Raw genomic sequence first — 13,736 nt, forward strand, 5'->3', positions numbered from 1 at the left:
GCTGCAGCAGTAGAGCAGGCGCTGCACCGGACCGTCCTGGTGAAGAGAGAGCTGAGCCGGTCGGTCTACGTTCCGACCCTCACCTGTGGTCAGGAACTCTGGGTCGTGACCGAAAGGACAAGGTCGCGGCTACAAGCGGCTGAAATGAGTTTCCTCCGTAGGGTGGCCGGGCTCAGCCTTAGAGAGAGGGGGAGGAGCTCAGCCTTAGAGAGAGGGGGAGGAGCTCAGCCTCAGAGAGAGGGGGAGGAGCTCGGACATCAGGAGGGAACTTGGAGTCGAGCCGCTACTCCTTCACGTCGAAAGGAGTCAGCTGAGGTGGTTCAGCATCTAATCACGATGCCTCCTGGACGCCTCCCACTGGAGGTTTTTCGGGCACGTCCAACTGGGAGGAGACCCCGGGGAAGACCCAGAACACGCTGGAGGGATTATATCTCCCAGCTGGTCTGGGAACGCCTCGGGATCCCCCAGTATGAGCTGCAACATGCTGCAGAGGGAAGTCTGGGTCAGCCTGCTGGACTGCTGCCACCAAGACCCGACCCGGATCAGAGGAGGAACATGGTGGATGGATGTATTTATTGTGTATTAACAGCTTTATTTCATGTTTATCTGGATTATTTTAACTTCTTCATTCAGTGTTTTTCATATTAAACATAATAACTTTTAATAATAAATGTTTTTTAATAAAAGTAGAATGTTCCTCTGAGATGAAGAACAACAGAAGATAGTAACAGTAACTTAATAAATGTACTCAAGTACTTAAGTACAAGTATGAGGTACTTGAGTATTTCCTTTACCTGCTACTTTCTACTTCTCCTTCACTACATCTTAGAAGTACATATTGTACTTTCTACTGAACTCCATTTATATAATAACTTTAGTTACTAAAACAAAATATAACCATTAATTATGTTTTATTATAAATGTATAAAGTTATTAGAATGCGCTCCACCTTCACCATCTGAAACAATAAAGTGATGAATACATGAATACATTAATATAATATGTATCATTCTGCATAATGAATGATTTACTTTATTGATAGTTCGATGCCTGTGAGGATGAACTCAGGACTCAATTCCCCACCTGACTGCCTGACAGTGCCAACCCCGGGCTGTGTTAACACTCGCCCCGTCCTTGACAGACAGAAGCTAAGATGGCGGCCTCAGCGGTGAGAGCGCTCAGCTCTGGTTTAAAGAACGTCAGAGAGATCAGAGTCCTCCTCTGTCAGAGCTCTGCGGCCAGCAAAGGGGCCAGGTGAGACCGGAAGAGACCGAAGAGTATAGTATATATACATAGTACATGTATACATATATATATATATATATATATAGTATATAGAACCGAAGTAGAGTGTGACCTGAACAGAGCTAACAGCTAACAGTTAGCAGCTAACTAGCTAGCTAGCTGTTGACTAATAAGACCGACCGGTCTCACCTGAGACATTATTTATATATATATATATATATATATATATATATATATATATATATCTTTAATTTTAATTAAATACTTTTAAGTAATTAAAATGATAGAGGTCCGGTTAGAGAGAATGTCCTCATGAAAGGTCCAGAACAATAATGTTTAACTTGTTCCATATATATTGAATTGTTAACGTCTGTATGTCACATCAAATAAATAAAGTTATATTGAATAATATCTCTATTGAACTATATTATCAACAATAAAGACTTTAACGGTCTGTGTTTAGAGACTTTGTGGAGCAGCACTACGTGACTCTAAAGACCTCCAACCCGGACTTCCCGATCCGGATCAGAGAGTGTTCTGGAGTCCAGGCCCGGGTCTGGGCCCGATACGGTGAGTCGCCACTTCAACGGCTTCCATTGCTTTCATTCAGGAATTGATTATAACTAATAATAACGATCTCTGTGTTCAGACTTTGGGAGAGAGAGCAGCGTCTCAGTGGACAACATGTCAGCTGATCAGGTGACCGGAGCTCTGCAGACTCTGGTTCAGTCCAAACCCTGAAGTGGTTCAGTCCAAACCCTGAAGTGGTTCAGTCCAAACCGGCTCCATTCTTTCAGTTTGTATGTAAATGTGTTGATGTAAATAAACCTTATTATTAATGTCACGCTGTTTCCTGCTGCTTTGTTTATAGTTAATATTTATCTTGCTTTATTTTCTCTGGATTATTAAAGGTGTTTCACTAGTTTAAGGTGTTTCACTGGTTTAAGGTGTTTCACTGGTTTAAGGTGATTTACTAGTTTAAGGTGTTTCACTGGTTTAAGGTGATTTACTAGTTTAAGGTGTTTCACTGGTTTAAGGTGTTTCACTGGTTTAAGGTGTTTCACTAGTTTAAGGTGTTTCACTGGTTTAAGGGGTTTCACTGGTTTAAGGTGTTTCACTGGTTTAAGGTGTTTCACTGGTTTAAGGTGATTTACTAGTTTAAGGTGTTTCACTGGTTTAAGGTGATTTACTAGTTTAAGGTGTTTCACTGGTTTAAGGTGTTTCACTGGTTTAAGGTGTTTCACTAGTTTAAGGTGTTTCACTGGTTTAAGGGGTTTCACTGGTTTAAGGTGTTTCACTGGTTTAAGGTGTTTCACTGGTTTAAGGTGTTTCACTGGTTTAAGGTGATTTACTAGTTTAAGGTGTTTCACTGGTTTAAGGGGTTTCACTGGTTTAAGGTGATTTACTAGTTTAAGGTGTTTCACTGGTTTAAGGTGTTTCACTGGTTTAAGGTGTTTCACTGGTTTAAGGTGATTTACTAGTTTAAGGTGATTTACTAGTTTAAGGTGTTTCACTGGTTTAAGGGGTTTCACTGGTTTAAGGTGTTTCACTGGTTTAAGGTGTTTCACTGGTTTAAGGTGGATTCACTGGTTTAAGGGGTTTCACTGGTTTAAGGGGTTTCACTGGGCTTAAGGTGGATTCACTGGGGCATAAATATGTTTTTGTTATTGCTGTTATTATATAAAGTGACTGTATTCTCACTTGATGATACATCTTCATACACAGAACCTTTAGTTTGAGAGGCTTCTCTGATTAGTAACATCTTATTTATGATTAAATGATTTCAGGTCTATTGGTGTGAAGTCATGTTGAATATTTAATAACTTTATTTAATGTCTGGCTGCTGTTGAAGAGTCCGGCTCCAGCTGGTCCTGGAGAACCTTCATCATCAGCAGTGACTCTGTAGACCTGAAGGGGGCAGCAGAGCTCTTTATGAATAATGATGATATGATCACTTCAGGCAGTCTGAATATTAACTTAATATCTGTTTCATCTTTTATCAAATTAACCACTGATTTTATAATGAACAATGATTAAATTGTAGTGATAAACTTGTAAAACTCATATTTTACGTTTGTGAGATTTATACATGAAACTTAATATTTAAATATGTTTTATCGGTGGTGGAATGAAACCAAGTACATATACTCAAGTACAAGTACATGCTTGAGGTACTTGAACTGAGTATTTCCATGTTATGTTACTTTATACTTCTTCTGCGCTACAACTCTGAGAAGTACCTTCCATCTGAATACTGTTAATAATAATGTATTAATGTTCATAATGTTAATTATATTAATGTATTAGTAATAATTTTAATGTATTAGTAATAATTGTAATATTTATTATTAACAATGTTAATAATGTTACAGTATTATCCATGTTAATAATGTGAATGTATTAATAATTATATTTAATAGTACAATTGTCACATTTTAATACTTTGAATATATTGTACTGTAACACAGTACTTTTACTTAAAAGTCTGTATTTGTAATTGTACCTTTATAATATCTGATCGTGTTTATTGATCTTTGTCTCAGTGAAACATAATAAACATAATAAACATAAAAACATGTTTGTTGGGATTATTAAAAGGGACTGTGACGCTGTCAGAGCGGAACCGGATGTTACGTCACATCCGCTAGGGTCACAACAGAGTGAGGTTCCCGTGAGGAAGCTAACCGACGTGCAGCGCAGATAATCAACAACAACAACAACAACAACAAGGTTCTTCTTCTTCTGTGAAACCAGCTAATCTTCAGTCGAAGAAGAGACGCTACGCTCCGCCGCAGAGATGCCGGAAAGTGAGTCCGAGCTCCGGAAGTCTGCTAGCTAGCGCTCTGTTAGCACGCTAACACGTTAGCCTGCGTTAGCACCATGCTAGCCAATGTTTAGCTAAAGAGATGAAGGTTAAGTTTAATAAGAACACAACATATTAAAGTTAAGCTAAACACTAGTAAACTAAAGAATTGTCTTTATGTATTAAGTAGTATAGACGCTGAGTCACCTTCTTCACGAGGCTCAGTTAGCTTAGCTTAGCTCTACCGTCCTCTCTTAGCATCACAACAAACAGACAAATTAAAGCTGCATGCTCTTCTGTGTGGAGTACTACTACATGTTTTATTGTACTACTACTACATGTTTTATTGTTCTACTACATGTTTTATTGTACTACTACATGTTTTATTGTTCTACTACATGTTTTATTGTACTACTAGAGGTACATATTGTACTTTATACTGTAATACATCTCAGAGGTACATATTGTACATTTTAATACTACTATGTAAATACTGCTGTTCTCTGTGTACAGCTGAGAGCTACTCCAACCCTTTGGCCCCTGAGGGCCACGAGCTGGACGACCACAGAGCAGCTGCTCAGTGAGTATTAGTACGCAGTTTGTGTGTTTCTGTAGTACTATCGTGGAAACATGGCCGACACGTTGTAGTCATTCTCTCATTAACTCTCCAGGTCCAAACTGACCAATGACGACTTCAGGAAGCTGCTGATGACGCCGAGGGCGACGCCCTCCTCGGCCCCGCCCTCTAAGTCCAGACACCATGAGTGAGTGATGATGATGATGATGATGATGATGATGATGATTAAGGAAGTAACTGGATCATTATTTTATCTCCCAGAATGCCGAGGGATTACAACGAAGATGAGGATCCTGCAGCGAGGAGGAGGAAGAAGAAAAGGTGATTATTGATGAGATCATAAGTCTTATTGATTAGATAAGCATCCTGAGCTCTGTTTAATCCGATCATGTTTCCATTGTCATTATTTCTTCATTGCAGCTACTATGCTAAGCTACGTCAGCAGGAGATGGAGCGAGAGAGAGAGCTGGCTGAGAAGTACAGAGACCGAGCGAGAGAGAGACGAGACGGAGTCAACAAAGACTACGAGGAGACCGAGCTGATTAGCACCACCGCTAACTACAGAGCTGTAGGACCCACCGCTGAGGCGTGAGTAATGCTAATGCTAACAGAGCTAACACTACAGCTAACTACAGAGCTGCAGGACCCACCACGGAGGCGTGAGTAATGCTAATGCTAACAGAGCTAACACTACAGCTAACTACAGAGCTGCAGGACCCACCACGGAGGTGTGAGTAATGCTAATGCTAACAGTACAGCTAACTACAGAGCTGCAGGACCCACCACGGAGGCGTGAGTAATGCTAATGCTAACAGTACAGCTAACTACAGAGCTGTAGGACCCATCGCTGTGACGTGCATGTATTTGTAGTTAATACTTGTATGTTTATTTTATCTGTTTCAGAGACAAGTCAGCAGCAGAGAAACGGCGTCAGCTGATCCAGGAGTCTAAGTTCTTGGGAGGTGACATGGAGCACACTCACTTGGTGAAAGGTCTGGACTTCGCTCTGCTGCAGAAGGTGAGTGTTCACACTTTATCCAACATGGTTAGCTGTAATGCTACATGTAGCTACGGGGTTAGCTTTAATGCTGCATGTAGATACAGGGTTATACAAGGGCTGTGTGTGTGTGTGTGTGTGTGTGTGTGTGTGTGTGTGTGTGTGTGTGTGTGTGTGTGTGTGTGTGTGTGTGTGTGTGTGTGTGTGTGTGTGTGTGTGTGTGTGTGTGTGTGTGTGTGTTACAGGTCAGAGCTGAAATCACCAGTAAAGAGAGAGAAGAAGAAGACATGATGGAGAAAGTCCAGAAAGAGGCCAAGTATGAAACCAGATATATTAAAACATTCTATTTGAGTCAATAACAAATCAACTTCACACTAAAGTTAGTTTTCTACAAAAGAACTGATGAATGTGACCTGTCTGTCTGACCTTTCAGGAAAGACGTGGAGCCGGAGGAGAAGATCGAGTTCAAGACTCGTCTCGGTGAGTCTGGTTTCATTCTGAAGTTATTCTGATGATGATGATCAAGGTTTTTTGTTTTAAAATGAAGACAAGGTTCATATTTCCAGACTAAAGTTGTAATATTTAGGAAGAAGAAGTTCCGCTGATGTTTTCCTCAACCTGTATGGACTGTCTCAGGGAGGAACATCTACCGGGTGGTGTTCAGGACGGGTCAGGTGGAGAGGAACGAGCTCTTCCTGCCCGGCAGGATGGCGTACGTGGTCGACCTGGACGACGAGTTCACCGATACCGACATCCCGACAACTCTGATCCGCAGCAAAGCTGACTGTCCGAGTATGGAGGTACTGACGCTCATTCAAATTAATACTACAGGTAGCTACATGGTTAGCATTAATGCTGCATGTAGCTACATGGTTAGCATTAATGCTGCATGTAGCTACAGGGTTAGCATTAATGCTGCATGTAGCTACATGGTTAGCATTAATGCTGCATGTAGCTACAGGGTTAGCATTAATGCTGCATGTAGCTACATGGTTAGCATTAATGCTGCATGTAGCTACAGGGTCACATTAATGCTGCATGTAGCTACAGGGTCACATTAATGCTGCATGTAGCTACATGGTTAGCATTAATGCTGCATGTAGCTACAGGGTTAGCATTAATGCTGCATGTAGCTACATGGTTAGCATTAATGCTGCATGTAGCTACAGGGTCACATTAATGCTGCATGTAGCTACAGGGTCACATTAATGCTGCATGTAGCTACAGGGTCACATTAATGCTGCATGTAGCTACAGGGTCAAATTAATGCTGCATGTAGCTACATGGTTAGCATTAATGCTGCATGTAGCTACATGGTTAGCATTAATGCTGCGTGTAGCTACAGGGTCACATTAATGCTGCATGTAGCTACAGGGTCACATTAATGCTGCATGTAGCTACAGGGTCAAATTAATGCTGCATGTAGCTACATGGTTAGCATTAATGCTGCATGTAGCTACATGGTCACATTAATGCTGCATGTGAGCTACATCTGTGATCAATATAATGACATCATATCTCCGTTTGTCTCCCAGGCTCAGACGACTCTCACCACCAACGACATCGTGATCTCGAAGCTGACTCAGATCCTGTCGTACCTCAGACAGGGAACACGACACAAGAAGATCAAGAAGAAGGACAAAGGTAACAAGAGGAGAGGAAACAGAGCACACAGGGATGAGGAGAGGAAACAGATATGTTGTACACTTTACTGTTCAGGCAGATTGTAGTTTCTGTAGTTTCTCAAAGAGGATTGTTGTTTTCTCATGAAGTAACACTGAACAGTAGAAAGGTTATTGACTGTGTTTGTGTTTTAGGTAAACTGGATGATAAGAGGGCTCCTGAGGCTGATATAAGGTCAGTTTACTGCAACACAACATGTGACTCTTCTTCTGTGTTTCAGAGGAACACTCATCACACTGTGTCTCTGTTTGTGTTTCAGTATCTTTGAGGACATCGGGGACTACATCCCGTCCTCCACCTCGTCCTCCAAACCTCCCAAAGACAAAGACAGACACCGAGAGAGAGACCGGGAGAGAGAGAGGGAGAGAGAAAGAGAGAGGGAGAGGGAACGAGAGAGGGAGAGAGAGAGAGAGGAAGACAGCAAGAACAGGAGACACAGTTACTTTGAGAAACCACGAGGAGACGAACACCAGGTCAGAAGAGTATTTAATATCATTTATATGTTCATAATTATTATCAATGTTCAAACTAACCGTCTGTCTGTGTCTTTAGGTCCTGGAGGTGGATGAAGGTAAATCACTTCATTTATTTATTTTTAAAACCACATCAGATGTTATTAAATCACAATCCCCAACACCAAAACTCACAACATACAGACGCATCATGAATAAACTAATAACTCTACAACAAACAGTTCCTGATATTTTAACCGTATTCTGTTCTGAACAAGGACACAGCTGCACGTCGTCATTATGTTATCTTCTGTTTTAAAGCCTGAACATGTGGTACTACCTGACATTACATCTATACAACATATCTATGATTATATTTATATAACAACACATCTATATAACAATATCTACATATCTATACAACATACCTATAAGCATTATAATTATATAACTATAAGACATTTACATAACATCTATATACCATATAACATAACACATTTATATAACATCTATAAAGATGTTGTATACATACCTATAAACATAATTATATAACATAACACATTTATACAACATCTATAAACATATGTTGTATACATATCTATAAACATATGTTGTATACATATCTATAAACATTATAATTATATAACATAACACATTTATATAACATCTATACAACATACCTATAAACATTATAATTATATAACTATAACACATTTACATAACATCTATAAACATATGTTGTATACATATCTATAAACATATGTTGTATACATATCTATAAACATATGTTGTATACATATCTATAAACATTATAATTATATAACATAACACATTTATATAACATCTATAAACATATGTTGTATACATATCTATAAACATAATTATGTAACATAACTGTGTAACACATTTATATAACATCTATACAACATATCTATAAATATTATATTTTGGAACATAAACACATTTATATAGCAGAGATAACCATTACATTTATAAAACATCTATAAACATATTTATATTTTATATCTATAAACATATATAACATGCATGTATTTAACAACTATAATGATATAACATTATATCCACGTACAATTAACATAATATACAAGACAATATATTTAACATTAATATGTAACATCTATGAACATTTTATATGTATAACGTATTTATATATAAATCTATACACACACTGACATCACATTATATCTTTACTACATTATATTTCTATAACATTTATAAGTATTTTATAACAATACTATAAATATATCAATATAACATGTACATGTAACATTTATGTAACATATCTATAAATAATACATTTAACTTGTAAATGTGACATATTTATAAAACATTTCTATAAAGATATCTATATACACAAACATTTAGACTATCATGAAATGAACTGATATATATATATATATATATATATATATATATTCGTCTTCATTAAATAAATATATATATATATTTATTTATTCATTTAATGAAGACACTCATTCACTGGTTTTCGTCATAAAACGTTCAGCTTGTTTTCCACCATCATCATGTGACACTTGACCAGACTGAGGACTTTAACACAAAACAAATTAACTAACGAGATGCTCATTAACTCATTAATGTCTGTTTGTGTCCGACAGGTCCTGGATCAGTCAGAGATCAGATCAAGATCATCAATGAGAAGTTTGCAGGAGCAGCAGGAAGCCAATGGCCGGGCCAGGAACCATATCCTTCTGTGACAGCTGATGTATTAATTATGTATGAATGTCTCTGTAGGGACGGACTAACCCTTTAAAGTGTAGCTTCAGGTCTCAGTCTGACTCCTCCCACTGCATTATTAAAAATATATATCAAGAGGCTTAATGAAGCCACGCCCACTTCTGTGTGATAACCGCCTCAACGTCGCGTCCAGAGGTCTGATTGGAGGACGTTTCTTTAATTAGGTGTGTAACAGTACACAGGACAGGAGTACTGTGTGTAGTACTATTGGAGTATTGGTCCTTAACCAGTTTGAACTGGTTCTCAGAGGAGAGATGGTAAAGAACAACTGGGAGATTTCTTTGGAGGATCCAATTCGTATGCAGAGTGTTACCCTGCTACGTAAGATACACGCACACTAGTACACACATAATGTATGTACATAGAAATACTCAGTCATACAGGTATAAGTACTTTAAACCTGTCTGTGTGTACAGGATGGACGACCTGGCTGTGGACAGTGATGAGGAGGTGGACTACAGTAAGATGGACCAGGTACCCTTTAAACATTTTAAAACCCCACCTAGTACTAGAGTATTAGTACTGCCAGTAGTACTTGCTGTCAAATGATGGTCCCCATGTTGCTGTTAAACCTGCTCGTGTGTGTGTGTGTGATGGTTCGATGGTCCCCATTTGCTGTTAAACCTGCTCGTGTGTGTGTGTGTGTGTGTGATGATTCGATGGTCCCCATGTTGCTGTTAAACCTGCTCATGTGTGTGTATCTGTTGGTTCGATGGTCCCCATGTTGCTGTTGAACCTGCTCGTGTGTGTGTCTGTGTGTGTGTGATGGTTCGATGGTCCCCATGTTGCTGTTAAACCTGCTCGTGTGTGTGTGTGTGTGAGATGGTTCGATGGTCCCCATGTTGCTGTTAAACCTGCTTGTGTGTGTGATGGTTCGATGGTCCCCATGTTGCTGTTAAACCTGCTTGTGTGTGTGTGTGTTTCAGGGCAATAAGAAGGGTCCTCTGGGTCGGTGGGACTTTGACACTCAGGAGGAATATTCAGATTATATGAACAACAAGGAGGCGCTACCAAAGTACGTCTTAGTTCCTGCTGTGTGATGATGATGATGGATAGATGATGATGATGATGAAGGTTGACGATGAAGATTGTCCCTGCAGGGCTGCCTTCCAGTACGGCATCAAGATGTCTGAAGGCAGAAAGACTCGGCGCTTCAAGGAGACCAATGAGAAGGCAGAACTGGACCGACAGTGGAAGAAGATCAGTGCTGTGAGTTCATCTATTGGTCATTATGACATCATTGTTTACTGTACGAGGTGTAAACATTCTATTTTAGGAATGTGGACCCCAGGTTGCTATGGTAACAATAAATAAACAAACAAACTGTGTTTTCAGATCATAGAGAAGAGGAAGAAGATGGAGGCTGATGGGTGAGTGTTTCCTGTGTATTCATGTAAACGTCCTGTAGACCAGTGGTTCTCTCAACATCACCCCTTAATGACAATCGAGGAAAATGTTCAACTTCTCAAATGTATTTAATGAAGAGATGGTTCAGTTTGAACCTCTGCAGTCGTAGTGTAGGAGCTCTGTTGTGCAGATAAGTTGTTCCTGTCGGTCCCCGTCCCACTCGTGTTTCACGCAAACGAGTAAAACAGCTTTGTTTATGTCTGTAGATTCGTCCATTTGTAATGCAGAATGACCACTTGCCTAAATTCGAGCTGTGGTCTGTTGTTTGATGTCATCCAACATGAGGTATAGTTTATCAGCTGCTGATATTAGCATTACAAGGCATTAACGCCAAATATTGTTAAGGAGTGTGAATAGAAGGCACTCCGCTGCATAAAAATCCCCTTCAAAATAAAAGCACGGCCCACCAGTTGAGAATCACTGCTGTAGACGGCCTGTAGAGGGTCCTGTAAGCTTCTGTAGACGGTCCTGTAAACGATCCTGTAGACGGTCTTGTAGACGGTCTGTAGACGGTCTTGTAAACGATCCTGTAGACGGTCTTGTAGATGGTCTGTAGACGGTCTTGTAAACGATCCTGTAGACGGTCTGTAGACGGTCTTGTAAACGGTCTTGTAGACGGTCTATAGACGGTCTTGTAGACGGTCTTGTAGACGGTCTGTAAACGGTCTGTAAACGGTCTGTAGACGGTCATGTAGACGGTCTGTAAACGGTCTTGTAGACGGTCTGTAAACGGTCATGTAGACGGTCATGTAGACGGTCTTGTAGACGGTCTGTAAACGGTCTTGTAAACGGTCTGTAGACGGTCTGTAAACGGTCTTGTAGACGGTCTGTAGACGGTCTGTAGACGGTCTTGTAGACGGTCTGTAGACTGTCTTGTAGACAGTCTGTAAACGGTCTTGTAGACGGTCTTGTAAACGGTCTTGTAGACGGGCTGTAAACGGTCTTGTAAACGGTCTGTAGACGGTCTTGTAAACGGCTGTAAACGGTCTGTAGACGGTCTGTAGACGGTCTTGTAAACGGTCTTGTAAACGGTCTTGTAGACGGCCTGTAGACGGTCTGTAGACGGCCTGTAGACGGTCTTGTAGACGGTCTGTAAACGGTCTGTAGACGGTCTGTAGACGGTCTTGTAGACGGTCTGTAAACGGTCTGTAGACGGTCTTGTAGACGGTCTGTAGACGGTCTTGTAAACGGTCTGTAAACGGTCTTGTAAACGGTCTTGTAGACGGTCTGTAGATGGCCTGTAGACGGTCTGTAGATGGCCTGTAGACGGTCTGTAGACGGTCTGTAGACGGTCTGTAGACGGTCTTGTAGACGGTCTGTAAACGGTCTGTAGACGGTCTAGTAAATGGTTGTAAACGGTCTGTAGACGGTCTGTAAACGGTCTTGTAGACGGTCTTGTAGACGGTCTTGTAGACAGTCTGTAAACGGTCTTGTAAACGGTCTGTAGACGGTCTGTAAACGGTCTTGTAGACGGTCTTGTAGACGGTCTGTAAACGGTCTTGTAGACGGTCTTGTAGACGGTCTTGTAGACGGTCTGTAAACGGTCTTGTAGACGGTCTTGTAGACAGTCTGTAAACGGTCTTGTAGACGGTCTGTAAACGGTCTTGTACACAGTCTGTAAACGGTCTTGTAAACGGTCTTGTAGACGGTCTGTAGACGGTCTGTAGACGGTCTGTAAACGGTCTTGTAGACGGTCTTGTAGACGGTCTTGTAGACGGTCTGTAAACGGTCTTGTAGACGGTCTGTAAACGGTCTTGTAGACGGTCTGTAAACGGTCTTGTAGACGGTCTGTAGACGGTCTGTAAACGGTCTTGTAGACGGTCTGTAAACGGTCTTGTAAACGGTCTGTAGACGGTCTGTAAACGGTCTTGTAGACGGTCTTGTAGACGGTCTTGTAGACAGTCTGTAAACGGTCTTGTAGACGGTCTTGTAGACAGTCTGTAAACGGTCTTGTAGACGGTCTGTAAACGGTCTTGTAAACGGTCTTGTAGACGGTCTGTAGACGGTCTGTAAACGGTCTTGTAGACGGTCTGTAAACGGTCTTGTAAACGGTCTGTAGACAGTCTGTAAACGGTCTTGTAGACGGTCTGTAAACGGTCTTGTAGACGGTCTGTAAACGGTCTTGTAGACGGTCTGTAAACGGTCAGTTAACGGTGTTTAAATGTGTTTGTGTTTCAGGGTTGACGTGAAGAGGCCTAAATACTGAAGACTTCCTCGTTGTCCTACAGGATCAATCGTGATCAGTTATTGATCTGTGATGTGATTATTAGTTTTAGTTAAAAACCTTAAATGATCACCTTCTGTGGTTTTAGCTTCATTAAAACTTTACAAAGTTTCTGTTAGTAACCTGATATCTGATGTTATTGAATCATTATTAAACATCAATGAAACCGATCTTATTCTGTTTTGATGTTTGTTGTCTCTGCTGGTATTTTGTGTGTCTGTCTGTCTGGAGCGCAATATTAACAATTATTAATAACGGGGCACCACCCTGAGAACAGGGACCAATAAATTATAAATTATAGTTTCAGGAAGAGCCCTGCTGTCAAGTGTATATATATATGTGTGTATATATATATATATATATATATATATATATATATATATATATATATATATATTGACAGTATTTGAGACGAGTCGTCTGGTGGAAACTGTCGATGGTTCATGTTTTGATATTTTCTAAAGTGGAACACGTCAGTTTGTTTATCAGATCAACATCAGCTGATTAATTAAGAGGTGTGTTGGTTCTAATTAAAGCTGCTCTGTGTTGTAACTTGTTTGTTGTAATTAGTG

General features: G+C 40.3%; 2 protein-coding genes across 2 annotated transcripts; both read left to right on the forward strand.

The window, feature by feature from the left end:
• Positions 1-1,139: 1,139 nt before the first annotated feature.
• ndufa2 (NADH:ubiquinone oxidoreductase subunit A2) lies at positions 1,140-2,089 on the forward strand. The gene is made up of 3 exons (XM_079171667.1): positions 1,140-1,254; positions 1,709-1,815; positions 1,895-2,089. Exons 1-3 carry the CDS (start codon positions 1,154-1,156, stop codon positions 1,984-1,986), a joined length of 300 nt encoding a protein of 99 aa, XP_079027793.1. The 5' UTR covers positions 1,140-1,153; the 3' UTR covers positions 1,987-2,089.
• A 1,809-nt stretch (positions 2,090-3,898) lies between these two features.
• Positions 3,899-13,468, forward strand: ik (IK cytokine). Its single transcript, XM_079171631.1, has 20 exons — positions 3,899-4,052; positions 4,562-4,628; positions 4,720-4,812; positions 4,887-4,946; positions 5,046-5,213; positions 5,529-5,643; positions 5,868-5,938; positions 6,056-6,102; positions 6,259-6,422; positions 7,158-7,266; positions 7,440-7,479; positions 7,565-7,778; positions 7,858-7,876; positions 9,395-9,489; positions 9,781-9,854; positions 9,950-10,007; positions 10,460-10,548; positions 10,634-10,742; positions 10,869-10,903; positions 13,119-13,468. The coding sequence occupies exons 1-20, from the start codon at positions 4,043-4,045 to the stop codon at positions 13,144-13,146; spliced, it is 1,665 nt and encodes a 554-aa protein (XP_079027757.1). The 5' UTR covers positions 3,899-4,042; the 3' UTR covers positions 13,147-13,468.
• Positions 13,469-13,736: the final 268 nt, after the last annotated feature.

The sequence above is a fragment of the Pholis gunnellus genome (assembly GCF_910591455.1).
Source record: "Pholis gunnellus genome assembly, chromosome: 13".
In the NCBI taxonomy this organism is placed as follows: Eukaryota; Metazoa; Chordata; class Actinopteri; order Perciformes; family Pholidae; genus Pholis; species Pholis gunnellus.

What these genes read in the sequence shown, in the direction of transcription:
- ndufa2 (XM_079171667.1), top strand. Translation starts at nt 1,154, where the DNA reads ATGGCGGCCTCAGCGGTGAGAGCGCTCAGCTCTGGTTTAAAGAACGTC. An exon ending in GCGGCCAGCAAAGGGGCCAG is followed by an intron (nt 1,255 to 1,708) that starts GTGAGACCGGAA and finishes GTCTGTGTTTAG; the next exon opens with AGACTTTGTGGAGCAGCACT. An exon ending in CCGGGTCTGGGCCCGATACG is followed by an intron (nt 1,816 to 1,894) that starts GTGAGTCGCCAC and finishes CTCTGTGTTCAG; the next exon opens with ACTTTGGGAGAGAGAGCAGC.
- ik (XM_079171631.1), top strand. An exon ending in ACTTCGCTCTGCTGCAGAAG is followed by an intron (nt 5,644 to 5,867) that starts GTGAGTGTTCAC and finishes TGTGTGTTACAG; the next exon opens with GTCAGAGCTGAAATCACCAG. An exon ending in GCAGAGTGTTACCCTGCTAC is followed by an intron (nt 9,855 to 9,949) that starts GTAAGATACACG and finishes CTGTGTGTACAG; the next exon opens with GATGGACGACCTGGCTGTGG.